At 43.6% G+C, this 25,611-nt stretch overlaps 1 protein-coding gene across 15 annotated transcripts in view; it reads right to left on the bottom strand.

Moving 5' to 3' along the window:
* The window catches only part of Dst (dystonin), a 419,328-nt gene that overhangs the window by 14,426 nt on the left and 379,291 nt on the right, over positions 1 to 25,611 (bottom strand). For all 15 annotated transcript variants that reach the window (XM_036168011.1, XM_036168013.1, XM_036168012.1 and 12 more), the window contains 15 exons: positions 25,057 to 25,254; positions 24,590 to 24,718; positions 21,925 to 22,095; positions 21,109 to 21,264; positions 20,629 to 20,835; positions 18,154 to 18,273; positions 13,614 to 13,783; positions 10,534 to 10,693; positions 7,451 to 7,645; positions 6,841 to 6,969; positions 5,261 to 5,404; positions 4,374 to 4,562; positions 2,908 to 3,037; positions 1,435 to 1,598; positions 72 to 234 (listed from right to left, as the gene is read on the bottom strand). In XM_036168011.1, the coding sequence (XP_036023904.1) occupies positions 72 to 234; positions 1,435 to 1,598; positions 2,908 to 3,037; positions 4,374 to 4,562; positions 5,261 to 5,404; positions 6,841 to 6,969; positions 7,451 to 7,645; positions 10,534 to 10,693; positions 13,614 to 13,783; positions 18,154 to 18,273; positions 20,629 to 20,835; positions 21,109 to 21,264; positions 21,925 to 22,095; positions 24,590 to 24,718; positions 25,057 to 25,254 (2,425 nt within the window). The remainder of the gene's footprint in view (positions 1 to 71; positions 235 to 1,434; positions 1,599 to 2,907; positions 3,038 to 4,373; positions 4,563 to 5,260; positions 5,405 to 6,840; positions 6,970 to 7,450; positions 7,646 to 10,533; positions 10,694 to 13,613; positions 13,784 to 18,153; positions 18,274 to 20,628; positions 20,836 to 21,108; positions 21,265 to 21,924; positions 22,096 to 24,589; positions 24,719 to 25,056; positions 25,255 to 25,611) is intronic.

The raw sequence follows: 25,611 nt of genomic DNA, 5'->3' as shown, positions 1-25,611 counted from the left end.
CCCACAATCTTCAACTGTGGTTCTTTTCTGCACAGATTCCTCTAGCTGTGGTCATCTGTCTTGGGACTTACTTGAGGAAAGGATTCCATCAATAAATTCCTGCCGCGTGATCTTTCCATCCTGGTCCTTATCGATTCTCCTGAAGAAGTCCATCACTCGGGATTTCTTATGATTCATCCACCTCATGTATTTTTTACGCCAGATATCAAAATCGAAGTTGGCAAATTCCCTCAGCTAAAAAGAGCAAATGTTTTTGGCTGAGTCAGTGCTGTGCTCAAACGATCTTAGAACTTTTGTCTGTACTCTCACTATAATGTTATACATGTACACAATGAGATACCACAGTACCAACTCCACATTCTCCCTTTCAACTCTCACTATAATGTTATACATGTACACAATGAGATACCACAGTACCAACTCCACATTCTCCCTTTCAACTCTCACTATAATGTTATACATGTACACAATGAGATACCACAGTACCAACTCCACATTCTCCCTTTCAACTCTCACAGGCCCCCTAACACGCCTTCTCCCAACTTCATTTATTTCTTGTTTTGTAATAATCCACTCAACCCGCTCAGTGCTGCCTATGTGTGCACGGGTGTCCGCATCAACTTCTATTTTCTGACTGAAAAAAAGCCACTGATGATGATCCATCTCCAGGTGATCTCTCTCCCATTTCAAAGAAAGCCACGGTCTTGCAAATGGCTTTTCATTGCACTTATTCTCTACATGACCCATTTTTCTTTGCAAACAAAATCTCTACGTTGAAAATTGCTCATGCCACCAGTCACAGAAGTGTAAGCCCCGAGTGCTAGAGAAGGCGCAGGCCTTGGCTTGTACCCAGCCAGTCCTCCTGTCCTTTCACAACATAAAAAATAAAAACCTTCCTTCCACCACAGGGTACACAGTATCACATTGGAGAGCCCTTCTTGGGGCTGGAGAGATGGCTCAGCGGTTAAGAGCACTGGCTGCTCTTTCAGAGGATCTGAGTTCAATTCCCAGCAACCACATGGTGGCTCACAGTCATCTATAACTGTACTCTCATGGGATCAGATGACCTCTTCCGATGTGCAGATAGATGTACATGCAGACAAGGCATCCATATACATAAAATAATCAATCACATATATGTGTGTACACACACACACACACACACACACACACACACACACACACACACACACACTCCCTTCTTACAGATCAGCATTCAACTGTTAAAATTGAAGTTTTCTAGTTTTTGGTTCCCTGGATGCGAATCCCTCAGATGAGTTTCTTGCAGAAGCACACACAATCTTAGTGTTCGTTTCAGAAGAAGAGGAACATTGGCGTCTAAGACTTTGCTCATGTAAAAGACAAGCATGCTTCTGTGCGGCCCGTCACAGGAAATGACGGACAGCATGGAGATGAAGGCGCACGTCTCCTGACCTCCTCCAGCCGGTCCAAGGCGTCGTTGAGCTTCCTCCTCCTCTCCAGAGCCAGGAGCCACACATGCTGCCATCTGCTCACCAGCAGGTTAACCCTGGGGTTCTTCGTGTCGATCTGTGTCTGCGGTCCAGAAGGATACAAGCCTGAGGCTGGGAAGCGTTTCCCTGTGAGAACACAGCTGCAGTCAGGATGGCTTCCAGTGTGCTGATGGGCTCCCAGCCGAGACTGACTTTAACTACCCTGTACTGCACAGAAAATCCCAACCTAGTTATTCTTACCCATTAAGGTTCACATTCCGATCTTATGCGATGTAGAAATGTGTCTTGATGGGGTCAGTCAAATACTGAGAACTCTGTAAATCTAATGTTTAAAACATTTTCCTACTTAAATTCATGTCATTTCAATGACGAGGTGGCACAGTGACACCCATGCTTGGGTAGGTGTCAGAGAAGGCACCTGCCCTTCTTAGAGAACAAGGCTGAGAAGTGGCCGTCCCTGGAATCAGAGTTGGATGCTTTACAAATGAGACGCCAAGAAGACGTTCAGGTCCCCCTTCTCCCAGACCCATTCTCCCCTGAGTGTGTGTGTATGTTTCCTCTCCTGTGAACACACCCACGCTTTCTGAGTCAACGTTCTCCTTTCTGGCTGTTTTTAAGTCTCCACGGCAATGCTCACAACTGCATTTCCCCCATCTAAGAAAATGGCAAAATAGGGCCTAGAAAAATTATTGCCCTAAGATCATATTGCATCCAGTCTCAAATACATGCAGATAAATATATGCCTGAAAGTCTGCAGCTGCTCCACATGCACTAGAGCTCACTCGGTCCAAAGAGGTTGCAAAGCATCCCCATTTTGCAGATGAGGAACGCCTACTGAACACCAAGTAAACGTTCACTATTAAGCCTCCCAGCTGGTCAGTGGTGGAGACAGCAAGGGGCCCCAAGTATTCCAGCTACAGTCACCTGGTCTCCAGCTCGCTCCCACTTAAAACCTAAGACACCACTCAAAAAGTGTTCAATGCAGACTGTGCTTTGTAACACTCTCGGAGCCAATTGCTAGCATTCGGAATGCTGTTTTGTGGGCTAGGACTGGCTGTCAGGAGGCAGCCACAGGAGAAGGAACGGTTGTATTCCATTCTTCACCCAGATCATGGTCAGTTCAGACTGCTCAGCTTTAATGCTACTTATACAGCAGAAGGAAAGTGAACTAATGATTTAGATTCTTACAACCTTTCCCAATTTCTTCTCAAGTCTGCAAGGTATACTTCAAACAAAGTTAAGGAGAGACACCAGAGTACACCTTTTATTCCACTTAAAAAAATAGCTAAGTACTTAAAGCCCACATTTTCTTTATGAAACCCTTTTAAGGGAGAGTGTTCCTGTGGAGTCGCCACTTTCTCTTGGATTTCAAATGATAATCAAAAGGAAAGGGAACTAGCTTGTCCAGCCATGGTTAAGAGATTGCCCTGCTTACTTCCGGCCCGTCCCTTGTCCAAGACTGGGATGTGAGACTGGAGAGCGGAAGGGTCAGCTGCTCTCCTCTTGTACGTCTTGGTAACTTTGTCAACATCGGGCTGTTTTCTGGTCATTTCTTCCATGAAGGTCTGAAAGGAAAAAATGACATCAAGGCACCGATCAAATTAGCATTATTAGCAAAGAACACATGACCGTGCTGCCATTTTTAAAGGCTCATCACCATCAATGACTAGAACAGTAAGTGCTTTTACTGATTTCCAAAGGATGCAAAACAGTCCACCTGACCAAATAAAAAACCCAAACTCCAATGAAAACAAAACTGCTAGTTTTCAGCAAGCGGTCACAACTATCAGCACCAACTCGGGGTGAACTTCCAAGCTCTTCCACCAGGGATTTTGGTGAGCACTTCCCTGATGTGGAACATTCCACCTACACAGTTTCAACACTGGAATGACTTTGCCCACCGTGGCAGAAGTGACTTCAAAGGGGCTGAGGTAATGAAGTTAACGTTGACTGTAGTTACATTGAAAAGGCTCACTACACTAGCCTGCCATTCCTCACTGTGTCTCCGTGGCTTGGTATTACTGACATGTGGGGTATGTGGCAAAGGCTGAGGACAGGTTGAGGCTGTTGGGAAAAGGGATGGGGGAAAAGTGAGGGAGACAGGTAAAGACGAAGGCAACATGTTTCTGAAATAGTCATCATGTTGGAAGACTGTAGCCACCATGATGCCTCCGACCACAGGGAACATGCACTGAGATATTTTGGACCACATGACATTTTTAAATTTTTAGTTACGTGGACGAGTGTGTTGCTGCTTGTCGATATGCACACCACCTGTGTGTCATGTCTGCAGTGGCCAGAGAGGATATTGGAGTTTCTGAAACTGAATTTATAGGTGGTTGTTTGCTGCCCAGTATTGAGTTCTGGGAACTGACATTAGGCCCTCTCCGAGTGCTCTTCACCTCTGAACCATCTCTCCAGCTCCAATAATTAAACAAACTATGAATCAGAGCTCATAAAACACCAGTATTTCAGAGTTTAAAATGTGTCAGGTACGTGGGGTAAGCAGTCACCCTGAGGACGAAAATGCATGCCCTTTTACGTAGGCTGCATCTGGCATATTCGTGAATGGTCGTCTGAGGAAACAGAGGAAATGAAAATATGTAACAATAAAGCAATTATCAGGCAGAGTCACAGGGATGGACGAGGTTGTCCAAAGAGGGAGCGGAGTTAAAATACCGGAGCTGAGGAGAAACTGGAGAGGAGGGCTGAACTGACAGATCAGTGGTAGCTCACAAGAGGCCGAGGCGTCCTTCAGAAGAGCACAGGAGAGGCCCAGAGGGCCTGGGAAGAGACGCGCTGCAGGGCAGTTACTAGCCTTGGGCTGGGGGATGTGGGAGAAGCAGAGTGCTGGAAGACACCTGAGGAGATGGCTAACAGGTGAAGATCAGGTTTCTTTACCTGGTGTTCCGCAATGAGGGTTTTCACTTCTTCAGTTTCCTGTGGGAGGACTTCCTTATCTTTCTCACTGAGGGTAGTTTCGGCCCACTGCAACCATGCCAGCAAAGTTTCCAACAACTCCTGCTTAGCAATGAGCCCGGCCAGGGCCCCCGCCAACCTCTGCTGATGCTGCTTTGCCCAGGCCAGCACCTGTGGCAGAAAAGCACATGGCTCACTCAAGTTCTTCCAACTCCAGAGACAGGTTCACTGACAAACACAGAAGCTCTGCCAATTTCAAATGTGAATTAGGATCACGCTGGGCCAGACCTGTGAAGTTTTCTTCTGCTCTAGACCTGGCAAGTGGCACCACAATCGAGCTTGAGGAAGCACAGGACTCCTTAAAGGGGTTTGTCACCACCAGGACGCTAACCATGTAGACAGCATCCGGGGTTACCCGTTTATTCCGAGCGCCTTGTCAAGTTTAAGTAGTCCTTCTCTAAAGGACCCAGGGTGCTCATTCCAGGCAGCTTTTGGCACACAGTAGAATCTAAAGTGCTAAGATCTTGAACAGGAGTTCTATCCCCGCCGTGTTCTTCAGTTCACTCACCCCACAACCACACACCCGAGACACTCCTCAGCGTGGCATCACCCAGCAGACACAATGAAACAGGTGGGACAGAGGCCTGCGTGAACCAACCACCTGCCTTTTAGGGTCGCAGGGCCCAGCTACAGACGCTGGAGCTTTTGTAACCGAAGGCACCCTCAGGGGCTGGTGTGCAGGCTACAGGGCACCTTCCTGGGAAGGCCTCTCTTCCCACAGCGGTGGTGCACCTCCACTGAGGAAGTTTCTCACTTCCCTGCCCTAACTCACAGCCACTGCTACCAGAGACGACTGCAGGCACACTGACCTCTTCAAACCTGGCCTGGATGATTGTCAGCCAGTGCTTAATGGTGGTGATGGAGTCGGGGTGGCATATGGCCAGAAGAGCGTCACCCATGTCGGTGGCCTTATTCAGTTCGTCTCTTTTCTCTTCCAGTTTCTTCATGAACTCCTGTAGCAGAACACACACTTCCATTAGCGGCTGGCCCTGGCTGAGCACAAGGTTTCAGTGACATTCCTTTACTGTCAGGGTTACAAACGTAAGTAAGAGTTTCAATCTGGTTGTGGGATTTGATGCTGGCTGGCTGTCAGCCCACAGTGATATAAACTAGATTTCTAAATCCTGAGCAGAATCTCAAGTTCAGCATAAGCCTGCTACTTTTCCCACTCTTACAGTCTGGCCTCACGTGGAACAGTGTACAATGCATTGCACCCCTCCAGGCAATGCCATGCCAGCCTGCATCATTCATTCTCAACAGCAAGGCCAAGTTTCCTTGCCGTGGTCAGTTAACCCCTCCCCGAGGAAGGGCAGTCATTACAGTAGGAATCGGATGATGTGACACATGCTATGCTAGAATGATGCACTTCCAACACGACCTCAAAAGGCAAGGTTATTAAGTGGTGTTGAAGAAAATCTTCCAAGTTAACCGGAAGTGCGGACATCAGTACTGCACAGGGTGTGAGCACTGCAGATTCCTGACTGTCCCAGTCAAAGGTTAGAACACATCTGTTATGTGGACCACTCTCAGGAGGGTGGCCAAGTTCTAAGCATAGTTGCAGAAACTAGCTTAGCTGGGCTTGATAACTCAATGGCTATAGTTTTGCCTAGTTAGATGTTTAATACCGTGAAATTTAAATTTATAATTTAAATGACAGGTGAGTTCTCATAAAAATTTTTATAAGGCTCTTGATGAAAAATGAGAAGTGGGCCTGGAGAGACTGCTCTCTGAGTAGAGTGGGTACTTCAAGCCTGAAGCCCTGAGTTCAAGCCCCAGAACCCACACGACAGAAGAACAAACTCTTTCAAACTGTCTTCTGATCTCCGTAAGCACAGGGTGGTCCATGCAACACACGAGATATAAATCAAGTAAATAAATAAAATAAATTAAACCTCCAAAGTGGAAGATGTTTAAGAATAGTATTCTAAGGCTTTAAGTGAGTTGCTTATTTTGCAATATAAATGCCAAAATTATTAATGTACAATTCTAGTGGGATGGTTTGCAAAGGCCAAGCTGTTCATTAAGGAAGCTTCATTCTTGAAATACACATAGAAGTGTGACAAAATGGACTAACACTGGTCAGCATCCAAATGATCCTCTGGAAAAATCAATGTGCAGCCCAGAGAGAGAAAACAGAGTGCCTAATTCTACAATGACCCCTTTCTTTCAAAAGGGAATCTAAGAAGGCAGCTACCTACCTAGGTGTGTAGGTCTATGGACAGGTGTGTAAGCAGGGAGGATTGAGACACATTCTCAAATGTACCAGATCGTCAATTTCTCCTCAGGAAGGAAAAAAATTCTTGCACTTGCTATGTGCAGTCATGAGCTTCTTCTCTTTATCTCCTTCATTGTCTCATGTTGTTTTACTTACCAACTAGATATTACTCACTTTATGCTGATCAATGAGAGTCCGGAGAGCATCCTCATCATCCGGGAGAGCACCGTGGAAACGCAGTGTTTGCTCTGCTTCCGCCAGCCACTCCAGGAGGGCGTGGACCACAGAGTGAAATTCCTCTGCCTAACACACACACACACACACACACACACACAAAGCAAGATATCAGCTATATCTGTCAGTAACATTTACAGGACTGTAAACATGTCCCTCCCTTGACAAAAGTCTTAATTATGCACATTACTCCCGTTAAGAAAGTAGTGATATATGTCACTGTATTTTACAAATATCAGGAGAGATATGATACACCAAGAAGGCCTACAGATGACTAGCTCACCATTCTTGAAGCTTAGCATTGTTGAGTGGCAGCTAGTCAGGCTTCTAAGCTGAGACATCACTCAAACAGAACTAAGCAGAGATTAGCAGACACCCCTGCTAAGTACTTTAAGTTCTTAAAGTAGGAAGCAGGAGGAAGGGTCCAGACTTCCTTGAGGACCAATTGGGAAGAGGATGAGGACTGGGTCCCCTGGTCTACCAGGGCCATTCTTGCTGAGGCCCCAGGACTTCACTGACTACACCCAGCTATTATTTATGTGGACTTTACCTGACGCAGGGCTGCTTCTAACCGCGTCTGCTTTGATATAGAAAGTGCACACACAGTCTCCCAGCGGGTGCTTAGTTCCTGCATCTGGACCTTGACCCAGGAGGAGTCATCCCGGCTGCCTTCTATGAGCTCTCTGGCTGAGCGCTTCAGGGCCTGCACACTGCTGGTCCTCTTCCCCAACTCTTTTTGGAAGACCTAAGGAAACCACATTAACTTTGACCAAATAGCCAAATGCACTGTTGCAAGATACATATGTATATAAAACACCACATATATAGGTCTTTAGCCTACAGATGTATATGACTACATTTCTGGCAGAATCTTCACAGGTTAAGAAGTAACTCATGGCTCCTCTCTGAGGACTTAACACTGTCTTAGATGTTTTTATATCCAGTAACATTCTCATAAGGGAACAGGATTTTTTAAAATGATATATATCAGATGTAAATAATGGTCATCTGTCTTCTCAATTTCAATTACACACACACACACACACACACACACACACGCACACGCACACGCACACGCACACGCACACGCACGCACACATGCATGGACACACACTGAGTCATGTAGTGGAGGATCCCAAGTCCTCTCAGGTCATCAGTGTGGCTACCACATGCTGGCTACTTACTATTCTGAGAGACAAGTTACAGAGACAGAGGACAGAGCAATCCTGGTGCACACTACTGGGTCCAGAGAGAACAATGAACCCAACAGAGTCATGTGGTCCTTTCTTCTATAATTAGCCTTTCCCTCATAGCACCTTAAGCATTAACCCATGCTTTCACAGTTTAGGGGACTAAATTATGACCTGTTGTCTCAGTGGGAAGGCTTTGGGGGCTCCTACCTCCCTCTCTTTACTTAGGCAAATTTAAAAGTGACATGCCATTAAAAAGAATGGCTTCTTTGGGCCACTCTAAGACATGATGTTGAGCCCAGGACTCTTTATTCTTTAATCTGTGTCTGTATATAAAAACCAGATATTCGGATAACCAGTTTTCTATCTACAATAAAATTGTTTTAGTTTTCAAAAAAGATCATCCCCAGAGGGAGCTTATCTAAAACAATCCAAACAGATTGCGGTGAACAGTGACAGGCTTTGGTCTTACAGTGTTCGAAGGTACGCAACTACAGACAGACACACACATGATCAGTACACACAGAAGAGAAGTATCTACATATTCACTCAGGACAGAATGATCCAATAGTTTCAAAGTGGACTTTCCAAGGTCCTTTACATAGTTAAACCTCTGGCACCTTCCACCTACATTACTAATCCTTAATGAATAAATCATATTTGATTTTTTTTTTTTTGAGCTGAGGATCGAACCCAGGGCCTTGCCCTTGCTAGGCAAGCGCTCTACCACTGAGCTAAATCCCCAACCCTGATGATTTTTAATGTGTAAAAAGTCTGGAAAGTGCTTCAGATAATAACTATCTAGACAGGAAACTTATCAATATGGTGTTTATGGAACACTACATCAGTAGTAACAGTACATCACCCACTATTCACTGAAGGAATACCTAGCCATATCTAAATTTATCACATGTAAGAATATTTTCTCCACTGAAAATATTGTAATTTTTTTTTTTAAAAAAATGCTTTTTGTGGGCCTAACCAATGCTCTTTAATTTCTGTATTTGAGACAGTATCTCATGGCAAAAGGTACCCTTGAACTTCAGCTCCTGACTCTACCTCCCAGGTGTTAGAATTAAAGGTGTGGGCTACCCCACTGGGTATGGGCAGTGTCGGGGCTCGCACTCAGCCAACTGAAGTACATCCCCAGCATGCTCTATTTATTCTGTTATTTTTTGTTAGTGTTAAGTATAATAAACTCTTCCTCTATGGGTATATTCATAGAATAGAAGCAAAAATAGAATAAATGTGCAACTACATCGAAAAAATTTAAACAACAGTTTAGAAAGACCAAGCATGTCAGAATAGCATAACTGGAGAAGCATGAAGAAAAAAAAATTTTTTTTTTAAAAAATACACTTTCTGAAGTAAAAAAATCACAGCAAGGAAACATATCTGAAAATGAGGCAAAGCACCATAAGCTGTCTGCAGGTGAGTTCAACTCTGGTGTCTTAGCCATGCTTTGTGCTGTCCTGAAGGCCTGCCAAGTTGTATTATATGGCAGGATCGTAAATTAAGATCTTGGGATTAGAGGGATAGCTGGGTGGTTAAGAAGGCCTTCTCCTCTTCCCTGAGAACCTGAGGTCAGGTCTCAGCACCCATGTTGGGTGGCTCACATCCATCGAACTCTAGCTTTAGAGGATCTGACATAGTCCTCTGGCCTCTGAGTGTACCTACACACATGTGCAAACACATAAATAAAAATAGAAAAGACCTTATACTTACTGCCAGCTGGAAACCTCAAATATATCCTTAACATATAAAACCATCTGACATATGCATTAGGAAATCAAAAGGAAAGCTATTTTCTCAAAATAAATAAATCTCTGAGCATAGGCTGTTGATTCATGTATCACTACAGTTCAAAAGGATCTATTCATGACCCCTTGAGAGTGTTCCAGACCTGTACACCTAGGTGATGACTTCCTTCCAAGTCACTAAATGGGCTGGGTGGTGGTGGTGCATGCACTTGGTAGGCAGAGCCAGGCAGATCACTGTGAGGCCAACCTGGTCTACAGACCGAGATCCAGGACAGGCACCAAAAAACTACACAGAGAAACCCTGTCTCAAAAAAACAAAACAAAACAATCCAAGTCACTAAACGAATGCTTTTGAATTTTATCACGTAACTGTTTGAAGACCCAAAAAGGGTCATGAAATGAAATTACATTTCAAGTCTAAAAGAGACATAGATCAGGTAATTAAAAGAAAAGCATTTCATTGATTAAGTGACTGTCTCCACCCCCATCACTTTTAAAAGATGGCTTCCGGATATAGTCCTCACATATGTGCTCACATATGTGCTCAATCCACACATTTCAATAGGAAGAGAGTGATGTAGTAAGACACTCTCCCAGTTTGAAAAGAATGCTATAACTGCTTTTCAATACTGTGAATAAATAACCAAACAACAAAATGAAAAGAAAGTTCTGGATTGCAATACCTTGTGATTATCAATCAGGTTCATCACTAAATCAATGTCTCCATGGACAGGCTGGTCTTCTGCCAGCTGGGGCTCAACTCGATACAGCCAATCAATGAGGGCCTGCAGGGCATCTGTGAACTGTCCAGAAAATAACAGGGCCTCCTCCAATTTGTTTTGTCTGGGAAAAAAGGAGAAAAATTAGCTTTCTGAATCTCCGCAATGATGGCTGGGGGTCCTGAAGCAGAAGAGTGGGTGGTCCTCGCTGTTTTCTCTGCTCTCCTTAGAAAATACTTTTCTCTTTTATTCCTTTAAGTATGCCTGGCATCTGTCACAGGAAAATTCCCTTAGTCACATCACTGCAAATCACTGATCCTTCTAGAGTCTACATAAACAGACATATGCATTTTACAGTTTTATTTAAAAGGATTTGTTTATTTACTTGTATGTGTGAAGCTGCCTAGAACAGAACATTCTATTTCCTCTTCATACAGGTTGAAAATCTATAATCCAAACTCCAAAATTAAAAGTTCCCAAATCTGAAAATTTTTATCACCAACATGATACCACAGAATCTCATACAATAAAACTCTGCACCATATATGCTTTTACCAGAAACTTAAGAAATCAGCTTTCTAATTTTAGCCCTGTGGCCTCGGAGACTGTGACAAGAATGAGCACTCCATGCTGTGAGTCAGACCCAGCACTGCTACCTCCCAAAACACATCATCAAGAGAAAGCCACTAAGGAGGCTGTCACACACCACCATAAGAGACACCCACGCCAACAGATGAACAATTCTCAGCAGAGAAATACAAGAAAAATTAGTTAGTAGCCTCAGTAACAGATGAGATCAGGTAGAAGAAAAAAAATAACAGAGCTTGAAGACATGTCTTCTGAATTGTTAATGTCCAACAGAAAGAACAAAAGAGAAGCAGAGAACCATGGAGAGAAAATGCAAGAGCTCTGGGATCCCCTGGAAGAATGAAATATTCCAGTCATGGCATAGCGGGGGGGGGGGGGGGGCACAGAAAACCACCTCAGTAGAATGACAGCAGAGAACTCTCCAAACCTTGGGACACGGACATCCAAGTACAAGCAGCATTTAGAACCCCAAACACACATGAGCATAGAAGTACGTCACCGTAACATACTATATTTGAGTTGTTAGAAGGACAAAGAAAGAATATCACAATCTGCGAGAGAGAAACCTCTAGTCACATGTAAAGGTAAACACAGTAGACTAACAGCAGAATTTCTCAGAAGGACTCTGAATGCCAGGAGGGCATGACATAGTTTATTTTGGGTCCCGAGAGAAAATAACCCACCAACCAAGACTGTTGTACCCAGCAGGTTTGTCCTTCACAGTCAAAGGAGACGTCAGGACCTTCTGTGGTAAGGGAACTCTCGACCACTAGACCAGAAGTACACCAGATGCTTAAGGGAATCCGGTACCCAGAAACAGGAAGAGTTTGGTAAACATGTCACTGAGAACATGAATAAATCCCACTAGGAGAAGACACATGTCAATGAGGAAGAAAGTAATACCTGTATACAGTAACATGTACAAGGGAAAGAGGAGGAAATAAGCAAAGGACATTCAAAGTTACTAGAAGAAAAGAAAATCAGAATGAGATGTAAGTTTATATGCCAAGTGTTGGAAGAGCACCTGATTTCCTAAAAACCAAGCACTAGACATAAAAAGGAGATTTGGGCCCCACGGCAACAACAGGTGACTTTCACACCAAGAATAGCTTTGCATAACTGGAGAAAACAATCTCCAAATCACATGACAGCACAAAAGACTTCATGTATCCCACGAAACCTAAGCGAAGCCACATTGGAGCCAAAGTGAGCCATCAGGCTGAAACACTTCAGGATGTTGGCACAGGCAGACTTCAGAAGCAGAGAAAACAAGAACAGACACCTGGAATTACATCAAAGGTTCTGCCCAGCAAAGCAGCCGGTCTTCACTCCCTCACCTACAGAATGAAACAGTATGTACTGGTTTGAATGAGAATGGAGCTCATAGGCTCTTATCTTTGAATACTTGGTCCCTAGTTGGTGGAACTGTTTGGGAAGGATTAGGAGGTGTGGCCTTGTTAGACTTGTGGCCAGGGTTGGAGGTGACATATCACTGGCAGTGGGCTTTGAGGCTTTAACAGATATTAAAGAGCTCTCTGCCTCTTGCTTGTGGTCTGAGTTCTGAGTTCTCAGTGTTTCTGATGCCATGCTTTTGCCCCACCATCATGGACCCTAATCCTCTGGAATTATAAGCCTAATTAAATACTTTATTAAAAATACAAAAAAAAATCACCTCAGGTTATATATGTAAGGTATATATGAAACAAGTGATTTCAAATTTAGACTAGACTCAGCCTTAAGACATTTCATGGTATATATTCAAATATTCCAAAATCTGAAAAAAAGAAAAACAACACTGGAAATCTGAGTATTTCTGATCTCAAGCCTTTTGGATAAGAATACTCAACTTCTCTGACAAAAGTAACTAGAATGATAAATGAAAAATCTGGAACACGGGATGTTTGAATTTTTATGCTACTGTTGTACTTTCTTAAATAGACCTCACAAAAGTCATTGGGACAAATACTGCCTTGCACGCCACCTTACGGAGCCTGTTTTATGTCATATCCAAAAGCAAGTTCTTACAGGGAGTGAGAAAGAGAGTGGTAAGGCTCTCACTTACATTACTATTCTATGACTTATACGGAAATTAAAGGAGCAAACAAACACAGTCGATCTGGGAGTCAGGCACAGGGGCACTGCCTGCAATCCTGGTACTTGCGAAGCTGAGACAGGAGGATCAGTGTAAGTTCAAGGCTAGCCTGGACTACACAGTGAATTAAGAGACCACTAGAATACCGTGTGGGGCTGTCTGTAAGCAAGCAAGTAGACAGAGTTAAAAATAAATAATAGCTGGACAGCCTCTTCAATACAGGAGCTGTGTGAGTGGGTATTTAGGAAAAACAGATATTCCTTACCCAAAGGGCTCTGAGGTCCACAAACCACCTCTGCAAACCCCCTACTGTGCATCTGAGGTAGGTCTACAAAGTCGCCAGCTGCCTGAAGGAATAGCTTACCTTTCCACAGACTTTCCACATATGGTGTCCCACTTGTCCCTGAGTTCACTCAGCATGTTGTCCAGCTTCAGGTTGTCATCAGCCAGTGAGGTTTTCTCTTTCAGGGAACGTCCAGTTCGATTAGTGGTATCATAGACAGAATGTTTACCTCCGAGTGATTTCTGAAACTCCTACATGTTTAACAAGAGAAGAGTAAGTTTCTTCTTGGAACTATTTGTTTACCAATAGGTAAAAAGTGTTAAGAAGAGGTTCTTCTTTAAGTCTGGGCATGCAGTCATTTGTTCCCAGCATTATGACCAGTCATGAATCTCCACATTAACTGTCATTCACTGCAAAGAGAAGCTTCTTTGCTCAAAGCTGTGGGTACTGCTAGCCTTTGGGTATAAATATAAATATTAAGGAGGCACTGTGACATGTCCATTTAATGAAACAAAGGTAGTACATTCATCTTTTGTGTCTATGACCTCCCCAGCCCTGGGTCTTTGACCAGTTCCCTACTAAGAGCCCTCACACCAACTCTCAACTCTGCTGGTTACCCCCATACCAGTCATACCACTATTGCATCAGTAGGCAACTCTGCCTGGCAAGCTGGTACTGTAGCACACAAGCTGCATATGATTCCCTCCAAGTCCCCAAAAAATTGTGGAAGAGAGGGCAGAAAGAATATGAGCTGGACAATGAGGAAGAGGGCCATGAAGCATTGTCTTATGGGTATGAAAAGCCATGGTATTCATAAACTCACAGCAGCTGCAGGTGCTTACACAGGATTTGCACATGGCTAAACCTCAAAATAAAATATTTAGTCATAGGTGGGGGAGGGGCCCATGAGGCCTACCCCAATATAGGGGAGTTATTGGTAGGAGAGGGACACTATTGGGGGTGAGGAAGTCACTGCCTTTAATAATGTAAGGGTTGGACTGTTATTCATGATCCACTGGCTAGATCTACACTCACGTTCTCATGGGTGGCCCTTGTTAAAACCAGCTGGCCACAAAGCAAAAAACAAAAAGAAATGTGTGAAGAGGACTTGGTGGGAGGAGGGAGGTTTACTGGAGGAGGGAGAAGCATGAGAGAAGGCGAAGATGTGAGTATAACCAGAAATGTTCAAAATGACCAAAGGACAAATCACTTTCGTTTAAAGAGCCATCTCTAAAAATGGGGGCCTGCAAAGGAAGACATCAGCAATCAAGCCTGCTAACAACATTGCTCTGTGCAGGGATATCCCAGGACAGAACAGAATCTTAAACCTGACAACCTAGGGCTTGTTCTTTCTCTTAGAAGCTCAGGGACCCTAAGAGTATCTGTAATTATCAAGAAAACAATTTCAAAGCAAAACAAATCCTTTTTTTTTTTTTTTTTTTTTGTGGAGGGTTGGAGATTTCTAAACCCAGGGCCTTGTGTAAGGTAGACAAGTAGTTGACTATGGAGTTATTACATCTGCAGCCCAAATACTTTTGAAGACATAAACCATAAGCTCTGCAATAACCATGATAAAATGGAACTGTCAATGAATGAATGAATGAATGAATGAATGAAAGGTTTCAGAGAGGAAAATGTGGCCACATTTGCATGAGTCCAGCCTGGACAGGGCGATCAGATGATGTAAATCTACTATAGGTTTATGTTGTTGTCAGGCATCCTTGTTACCTACTCTGGATATTCACAATGAGGATACAGGTTGTCTGCGAGCCAGGAAGTCAGATCTGCCACTCTAGGGGCTGATGGGTAGACCATTTGGAAAACATTTATCCATTCTCTCTAGCTGTATAAAGTCTTCTCTCCATCTTGAAAGAGTGTTAGATTACTTTTCCAGGATCAAATAGCTATCATGCCATGGTCATTTGAATGTAATTGGCCTCGTAATCTCACAGGGGTGTCACTGTTAGGAGGTGTGGCTTTTTGGAGTGGGTGTGCCCTTGTTGGAGGAAGTATGCCATTGTGAGTGTGGGCTGTGAGGTTTCCTATGCTAAGGAAACTGCCCAGTGTCTCAGTTCACTTCCTGTTGCCTGCATGCTGTAGGACTTTCAGCTACTTCTGCAGCACTGCCTGAATGCCATGCTCTCTGCCACGATCACAAGGGACTGAACCTCTGAAACTGTAAGTGAGCCCCCTCAATTAAATGTTTTCCTTGTAAGAGTCGCTGTGGTCATGGTGTCTCTTCTAGCAATAGAAACCCTAACTACGACATCTGCTAATGTAACTTCTATTCGGTTCCACTCTTTATCCATTAGTTACGGCTTTCATGTTTACATATGTATGTGTGTGAGGAAATGAATTATATTCTTTCCACACAACTCGACAGTACTTATAGAACCAGGACTGTGTTTGCGGGTCTCTCAGTACCATTTCCCAGCTAGCAGGTGTTTGTAAGTATTTACCAAAAAAAAGAAAAGAGTAGAAAAATGAGATCACTGCTGCTGAAGAATAAAAAGAGAGAAAGGTCAACTTAGTGCGTGCTTTCTAAGCTCACAGGACAGCAAGGTGACAGCAGCAGAGTGACTTTCAATGCTGGCAGCACATTGCAATCTCACCAGAGTGTGCAGTGCTAGGTAACAGTACAGCAGTGGTCCTCAACCTTCCTGATGCTGTGACCCTTTAATACAGTTCACCACCTTCTACAGCAGTGGTCCTCAACCTTCCTGATGCTGCAACCCTTTAATACAGTATCCCCACCCTCTACAGCAGTGGTCCTCAACCTTCCTGATGCTGCGACCCTTTAATACAGTATCCACACCCTCTACAGCAGTGGTCCTCAACCTTCCTGATGCTGCGACCCTTTAATACAGTTCACCACCTTCTACAGCAGTGGTCCTCAACCTTCCTGATGCTGCAACCCTTTAATACAGTATCCACACCCTCTACAGCAGTGGTCCTCAACCTTCCTGATGCTAGGACCTTTTAGTATAGCTCCTCATGTTGAGGTGACCCACAACCATCAAATTCGCTGCAACTTCATAACTGTAATTTTGCTACTCTTATCCATCATAATGTAAATATCTGTAATGCAGGATGTCCTGTGACCCGAAGGTTGATAACTGCAGCAAATCTCAAGGTTATAACTACTCAGTTCGTTTTTAAGCATTTAAAAAGCTACTCTTTAAATGTTTTAAGATGACCCAATTATTTATTTAGTCTAGTAACAGGAGGTAAACACATCAAGAAAAATTTAAGAAAGAACACAATTATAGTATCCCACTATTTTTACAGTTGGCTACCAATGAAGACTGTGTTTCCATGTTATACTGAACAGAATGCTGTGTTTAGAATCAAGGCGTTGACATGGATCGTCTCCATACAGCGGACACATACTAAACAATTTATTTGAGTGCAGACAGACTAGAGCTTTCAAATGACAGAAGACCTCCAATGTTGGTTAGGAAAGTTTTTCTTTAAAATTGGTGTTATGGACTGTCTTAAGATGTGTCTTGGAGAAATGGTAGACACTGATAATAAATAATGTTGGGTAAAATGGAAAGTAATATTCTCTGCATATTCTTTTTTCTGTGTTTTCTCTTTAAAATGCAATGCCATTTTTGTAAGATTACATAATATCCACATAAATTCAAATACAGCATTTTATTTTGAGCAGGAGACTAATTTTTCCATCAGAGGAGTGTGTATGATACTGGCCACTGTGGCAGTTCACAGGAAGAAGCCATAAGCAAAACGAGCCAATCATAAAGCCTTGTTTGCCAGAGGGCACGTGTTTCCTCCTCATCTCCTGATCATGACCCTCTCGGTCACGATTCATAGAACGCATGTGCAGATGGTGTCTAGATTTGAGGAAGATAAATCTTAAACTATCCTACAATTTTCTAGACCTTTAAAATGACCATGTTCTAGGCAGTAATTTACATGTACAGGTCTGAAATTGTAAAACTATTCATAGTAATGAGGCTCAGCTGCTCACCCCACACCTTCACCAGTATTACCAGTGGCCACTTCAGAGCACACAGGCACGGACACAAAGGAGCTGAGCAAAAGAGGTAGAAACGTGCTCTTTGAATGACTCGTGGAAGGAGTATAAAAGGAAAATATTTTTTGAAACAGTTTCTACATTCTTCTATCTCATAAAGAAGCTGGTAAGTCTTTGAGAGAAGGAATGGAGTTTTACACACGCACGTGTACACACACACATTTTTGGACACTGTCAACTTTTCCTACCTGTCTGTTTGGAAGGATCTGTTGACTTACAAGACAAAGCTTTGCTATGTTCTCAGCCTGGCTCCCTGCCTCAGCTTCCCAAGCTGCTGGGATTAGAGATCCACACCTCTGCACCTGGCTCTGTACACCTTAAACTCCAGATTTTTCTCCAAGGTGGGAATGTTCCAGTAAAGACTGGTAAGTTAAAAGAGCCACCACAGAAAGCTGAAACGGCGGTGCTCACGTGGTTCTGAGCCATAATGTCAACCTTTTTTCTTCTGTGATGAATACACACACACACACACACACACACACACACACACACACACACAGACAAGAAGTCGTAATGGTGGTCTTGAAACGCACACTGAGTGTGCTTTTTAAATGAGAAACTCACCTTGTGCTGTGCCAACTGTGTTTTTATTTTGTCCGGATCATTGGCGATTTCCAGTTCAGCATCCAAACATTTTTCTGACTCGTCCAGCCATTCCATTAGTTTACTCCAAGCTTCGTGGAACTGGTAAAGAGACCCACGTTTATTCAGAAAGTGGTGAAGTACACAAGGGTTGAAATTTAATGTATTATAAGACAGTAACAATCACCAATGGACATACTAAAAATCAATTCAGACTTTCCCCTGAAGACACCGGGTAATGTCTCATTAGCCAACTGCACAGTGTCCTGCGGCTGTAATTCAGTCAGCACACCAGCTTACTGAGTCCAGGAAAGAGCCAGACAGATAGTTAAGGAGCTCTGGGAACCCCACCACCATACTGCCTCCTTTTGCTCAACAGTTAACATAAACTCTCAGGAAATGTCTGCTTTTTGGTTTTTTTTTTTTCCTCTTTCTCTTTACATATCTTAAGATTTTTCTGTGCTAAATTCCTATGTTAAGAAAAAGAAATAAAAAAGTCTAACACTTGTGAATTACTCTTTAAACGTGGCAAGAACAAAAAAGGCCATCTCCTTTTAATACAGGAGGCAGACTAACACCTTAGCTCTGCTCCCAGAGCTCCACTCAGCGCTGACCTACCCACTGTGGTCCGACACGCACAACCACTGCCATGCTAGCATTCTACCAATGTTTAATTCTGTTTGCCAACCAGGAGCTCGAAAACATCCTGGGTCAGCACATTTGATTCCAGCCAGTTTATCTTCTGCTTATCTTCCAGAAGAGCAGTCAGATACAAATTCTGGATGCCAGTTATAGAACTGGTTACCCGGTGTTTCTTATAATAAATTTAAACAAAGAGCTACATAACACAAGCTGAGGAAATAATCCTCCCGTCCCCATACACCCAAACCCACTGATAATGAAGTAAGAAAAGCTGCATGTCCTACAACAAAGATAGGTGAATGAATGTCACCTACCACAGCCTCCTAATTAATTTAACTACTCTAACTCAGAGCAGCACGAGTCACGTGGACCCAGAGGCTGCAAGAGCGCACTAGAGAGCACACATCACAGACTCGGCCTCCCTGCCCAGCACATCCCTCCCTCACATAGTGCCAATCAATTTAAATGTGAAGGAGAAAAAAAAAGAGCCGGGACAAACTCATGATTGTCAGAGGGCCATAACCAGTACATGAGTCAAAACTCCGAAGAGGAAAGGCATGAAAGGAACAGCCTGATAAGTAGTTTGGCTCTAAAACAGGTGTGCAAACAGGCTACTGAGTGGTGTGAATACACGGGCTTGGAAGCTCACCCAACCTCCAAAGTGATGCCTAAGGCCCAGAAATAGGTCCAAGTTTCGCACTGGAAGCAGGTAAACAGTAAGCTGGTCAACAAAAGGAGACCCTAACATTGGTTAGAGGGAGAAATGGCAAGCGGCTGCTAGTATTCCACAAACCTTTGTAAATTAGCCGTTCATAACTCAAGAAATACCTTTAACATGTCAGGTTCAGAATTCATAATGTCTGGCAGAACCATCAGAGACGGATTCTCTTTCAGAGACCAAACTTCTCACCTAGGAAGGGCCTAAGACATTTCTAAAGCCTTTAAATTCATACTGCTAGCTTTAAACGCCAAATGCCAGAATCCTGTAAACAGCTTTTGACATCACCCAGTGAGCCCGGCTCTCCAAACAACACACTCCAACATTACCAAAGCCGGACAACAGGAGCCAAGGAGGCAAAGGTAGAAACCACAAAATTCAGCCTCAACATTACATCGCTTCTAGGAAAAAAAAATTAATAACAATTCTCTGCCAAATCAGGAGGCTACATCCCCACCGGACAGAAAGATGTGTCATTTTCCTCTTGTCCGTGGTTAGTTCGGATGAATGTTAGTTAATGACAGGTTAAGAGAGAATGGAAAGCTCTCTGTGAGGTTTGTGAGAGTCCCTAAATTAAACTACAAGCAGCCCCCAGAGATTCAGATAATTAACTTCAAGTGGGATGGAGCTATGCCAAAATCTTTGGGAGGAGAGGGACGTCCACAAGAGTATGTCCCTCGGGAGGCACTGGGGAGGCCACAGTCTGGTCCTCAGCTCTGATGTGACGGAAGCCTGGCTTCCAGAGTCTGCACTAGAAGAGGGTCTGGTGCCCCTGTCTGAGTAGGAGTCTAGGGGTTGAAAGGAAAGGGGAAAAGTACACATATTGCAAAACAAAAATCTGTAAGTTCTTAATGGGCCTTGATGATAATCTATGAAGCTGAGCTATTTATAGCTTCTCAAGATGAGTCCCCATGGCCTAACGTGGCTGCCAGGACAAAAAGGTGACGTCGTTGAGAGTCCAAAGGCAGGCCATTGCCCTTCCAGGAAACGGACACCACGGCTTCTCATTGTTACAATAAAAGCCCTGTGATTGCACATTTTTCACAGCGTCGGGTCACTGACTGCCAAGGTCAGAGAACACCTCCCAAGGTTACTACCTGCTTGGCCCTTTTCCTCGCGTCGTCCAAGGACCTTCCTCTCTCCACTAACCGCTGGACCACCTTCTCCCATCGACTCTGTACACTGATGAGCAGGTTCTTGATGAGCACCACATCCTGTTTCTGACTGAAGTACTTCAGGTGGGTTCCAGTTTTGTCTAGCTCTATGATCTGCTCACGGTGAGAATTCACCTCATTGGCGAAGACCTTTCCCCACGAAAAAGGAACGTAATTAGAAACAAGGGGAAATGGATTGACTCTGAAAGTGTACGGCTGTCACAGTGCTTTCGGTAATGGACAAAGAGAAGTTCTCAGGTGGGGAGAGTGAGGGGTGAATCCAGGAGGAAGTGGGGGGGGTGGCGAGCGCATAGGAATGTGATCAAATATGCTGCATAGCTGTATGAAATTCTCAAGGAATAAAAACAGGAAGGCAGACTGGTCTCTGGAAGTCAGGCGCTTCCCATCTGAGTTCCCACGTACCTTGTGCTCATCGATTTGAAACAAGATTGTGTCCAAGATAAGACTTGGCCGAGAAGCCACATTCAGGGTTTGTTCGGCCTGGGTAAGCCAGTTGATGAAGTCCTGGAGGGAATTGTGGAAGTCCATGGCTAGGTGGAGGGCCTCTTCCAATTTAGTCTGTAAAGGAAGATGGTTTAGTATTTGGTGCTCATGGCTTTCTGTGTTTCAGTTTAATCAAATGGCATTCCTGGTGGGGCCGCTGTCCTGTGAGGACACGGCATATGTTCCATCAGTGATGGCTACAATCTATTAGCCAATTGTTTTTTGCTGCATTAAGCAAAATTATTGAGATTCCCTAGATTATTTTTCTATTGTTTGAAAGAATGATAAAAATGCATACAATTCTCATCAGTTTTATGTAAGAGATTATAAAACCTAAGCACAATCCTATCATTCTCTTTTAATTTGTGATTAGAATACAATTATTTGTAACCTAGAACTTGAGTGGTTCATATTTTAGAAACTGCCAGCATACAAACTGCGTAACACCTGACCTGTGATAAATCTTTATCTGTACTGTATCTCTGTTCTCCAGGGTTAGAATAAATCTTTATCTGTACTGTATCTGTTCTCCAGGGTTAGAATAAATCTTTATCTGTACTGTATCTCTGTTCTCCAGGGTTAGAATACTAAGTTTAACTTCATGGAACACCGAGTGCAAACAAAAAATATGGACACAGATCATGAAAATGACCCTCCTGGTAGCTAGGAATAAAACCCAACCCAAGAACTAACAACAGGCAAACACTGCTCTGCTGTACCCATCCAGGCACATACCTTTTTCTCGTTGAGTTTGCTCTTCACCGATTCCCATTTCTCTTTCAAGTTGTTTATGTCCTGGTCAATGTTTGTCTCTGCAGATTTGGGGCATCTTGCGAGCATCTGATGCCCTTTCTGCATCAAACTCTTATATGTTTCTTCTTTGATGTCAAAGGCAGTGCAGACTTCCTAAAATGAGATGCCCCCATGTCACATGACTTGCCAAAGAACAAAATCTAACAATTATATATATATAATTTTTTTTTCATTTTTTAAAGAAAAGATTTACTTGTAATGCACATGAATGTTTCGTCTGCCTATATGCATAAGCATCATGTGCATGGCTGGTGCTCGTGGAGGTCAGAAGAGGTCGAGTGAGGGTGTCAGGTCCCCCAGGACCTGGAGTTACAGACGGTTATGAACTGCCATGCAGGTGCTTGGAAATGGACCCGGGCCCTCAGTAAGACCAATGAGTGCTCTTCACCACTGAGCCGCAGTCCTCAGTCTTTTTTTTTTTTAAGGTCCATTCATTCTAAGCCCCTTATCATATGTTTATCTTTCTGCTTACAGAGCAACCCTGATGGACAGCTATTCTCTACTCAACAATGAAATAGTACTTAGGCTTATAGCCACACCCTGTCTACTGAGAAATCTATCAATAACTGGCATGATGCCAAGAGGGGTCTCGCTGCACACTAACAAGTGAGATCTGCAATGCTGTGACAGCAATTTCATTTCTGTATTTCCTCCTCTGGAAACGGAGGGACACTTCTGTGTCCTTTTTGCCATGATATAATAACTGAAAAAAAGTTACTGGTACAGTCTAAACCTGTACTTGAGAAACATGTGATGGACAGAAAAAAAGAATCAGTACAGAAGGGTGCTCATGTTGATATAAAGATTCCAAGATTAATGGAGCCGCATCTGAGATACCATTTTCATTCATAAATTTTTAAAAGTTGCCAATTAGAATGCTGTGTATATCCTCTATGATGAATACAGGAAAATATTGCTAAAATTCAAATTATAACACCAATGAAGCAATGGTTATAATTCGTTAAAAATTGAAAAACTAAATTTTTAGCACATGGATTGAATTATAACGTGGGTTGAATCACAGTTCTGATAGAAAGTTATACACCCCACATCTTACTGAGATTTTCAGCCTAGTAATTTTTTAAAAATCGAGCCAAGTTTTATAAAATTGACCATTGGAAGTAGACTACTTAGCGGTTTGAGTATAGTCACAATGCTCACTAACTACATTTTTCATATTTCTTCATGCTTGAACACATCGACAGTTTCATTTTTATAAGGGCATCACATCCGGAAGCAGCCCCAGGATGTGGATACTCCACATTTTGTTCTCATCTTCATTGCTAGCACAGCCAGAAGGAGACTACTGTCACGGTATTGCAGCTTTAGCATCTGCCAGAAAAGATGGGTTTGTTTATTTATTTCCTTGGTTTTTTTGAGACAGAAGTTCTCTGTGTAGACCAGGGTGGCCCTCGAACTTATAGATATCCTCCTGCCTCTTCCTCCCTAGTGCTGGGATTAAAAGTGTGCGCCACCGTGCCCAGCTTAATTTTTAAATTTACATGTACACGTGTGGGTGCCTGTGCACCACATGCGAGCAGGTGGCTGAGGAGGCCAGAAGGTGATATCTGAAACCCGGGAACTAGGGCTACAGGTCATTGTGAGCGGGCATGCAGGTGCTGAGACATGAGCCCTGGTCCCCTGAAAGAACAATAAACAGTCTGTACTGCTGGCTCATCTTTCTAGGCCCTCTTCGGACTGTAGTCAAGGGAATCATATAGGGCTATACAGAGTTCATTTTGTGTATCCCACCCAAACTATTTATACACAGTAGTTTTCTGAAAGTTCTTAAGATGAGCTCTCTGCTTTCGAGTTCTTGTATTTGTTAAAAGTGTAACACTCTGAAGATACAATTAATTATTAATTAGTTAATAAGGCATGAACTGTGTGAAAGCTCTGTAAGCATTTCCAGGGAAGCAATAAAGTACTTGAGTTCACTGAGCTATTAAGTCACTCACAGTTTCACAAAGATGAGCAATCTTAGGTTACGAAGCAGTAGGCAAGACGACTTTGTCATCTAGCAAATGGGTCTCGCCCAGTCGCAAGGAGCAAAACCAAACCATAGGGTCACAGGCATATGCCAAGTCTAGTCTGATCATTTTATTTTATTTATTTATTTTATTTATTTTTTGGTTTTTTCGAGACAGGGTTTCTCTGTGTAGCTTTGTGCCTTTCCTGAAACTCACTCTGTAGCCCAGGCTGGCCTCGAACTCACAAAGATCCGCCTGGCTCTGCCTCCCGAGTGCTGGGATTAAAGGCATGCGCCAACACCACACGGCTAGTCTGATCATTTTAGAGATGTTTCTTCATACTACTTATAACTTGGTGTGTGTGTGTGTGTGTGTGTGTGTGTGAGAGAGAGAGAGAGAGAGAGAGACAGACAGACAGACAGACAGAGACAGAAAGTGAGTGTGTGTTACTCAAAACTACTAAACTTCTTTAAAACTTTTTTTCACTGCTAAACAGTGCTGTTTCTGGCATTTACACACAGTGATTTCTGCCACAAAACCTAATCTTTTAACCGCATCCTCTTCCGTTACGATTCATGCATTACCAGGACGAGAGCTGTAGAAAACACTGTACATACCATATGTGCGTTAAGCTGCTCCTTGGCTGTTTCTGGCAAACCTCCCAGGGGTTTAGATGCCAAGAGATGGCGCTCTGTGTCAGTCAGCCACTGTTGCAAATCCTCAATTTCACCATGGAACCCTTTGGCCTGCAGCGATAGGTAGTTTTACGTTTGTATCACAAGTACTATCACTTTCAAGCAAGGTCAAACTGGCCCCAGCCTGCTAAGCCTCTCTCTGCACCGAGTAAGAAGGCCAGGACCAGAGGGTCACTATCTGAGCACCCCATCAAGAGAGCTCAGGACCTAAGAGTATTATGTTAAGAACTGGAGCGCTATTTCTCATGGGCTCTCTTCCTTATCTCACTTAGTTTTATTCCTCTCTAAAGTATCAACATGAAACCCTCATCTGTGAATTAACGAAGGAAATCCACATGGCTTTGGACTTGGACACCAGCACGAGCCTAGGGCTCATCCTCGTCATTCACCTGGCGCAAGGCACTATCCAGCTGCTGCTTCCTTCGGTCGGTTTTTTCCAAAATATCCTGCCAGCGTTGATTTAAAATTTTGAGCTTGTACTGGAGGTTGCTTGCTTCTTCTCCCGCACTCGATGCAATGAGATCATTTCCTGCTTTGTTGACAGCTTCCACTGTGGACTGGTGGGCTAACACGTCGTTTTGGAGCACCTGAAAACATTAACAGGATCGTTAGCTGGCAACACAGGAACGGTACTTAACAATGCTTGCTCTCTTTTTTCTTTCATTTTTTGGGGGCGGGGGAGTGGGGAGAGGGTCTCGTGTATCCCAAGCAAACCTTGAACTCAACACATAGCTAAGGACGACTTTTTCCACCTCCCACGTGCTGGGATACAGGCGTGGAATACCACACCTAGTTTCAGGCGCCACTGAGGGATCAGACCCAGGCTTCACGCATACTAGGGAAGGGCCCTGCCAACCGAACCACACCTCTAGCCCATCACCACACTTGCTTTATTTTCTGGCTATGAAACAGCCTGAAACCAAAACCTCATAACAAAGTTCAAT

This window comes from Onychomys torridus, chromosome 18, assembly GCF_903995425.1.
Source record: "Onychomys torridus chromosome 18, mOncTor1.1, whole genome shotgun sequence".
NCBI classification, from domain to species: Eukaryota; Metazoa; Chordata; class Mammalia; order Rodentia; family Cricetidae; genus Onychomys; species Onychomys torridus.
This window is presented reverse-complemented; position numbering and strand designations above follow the sequence as displayed.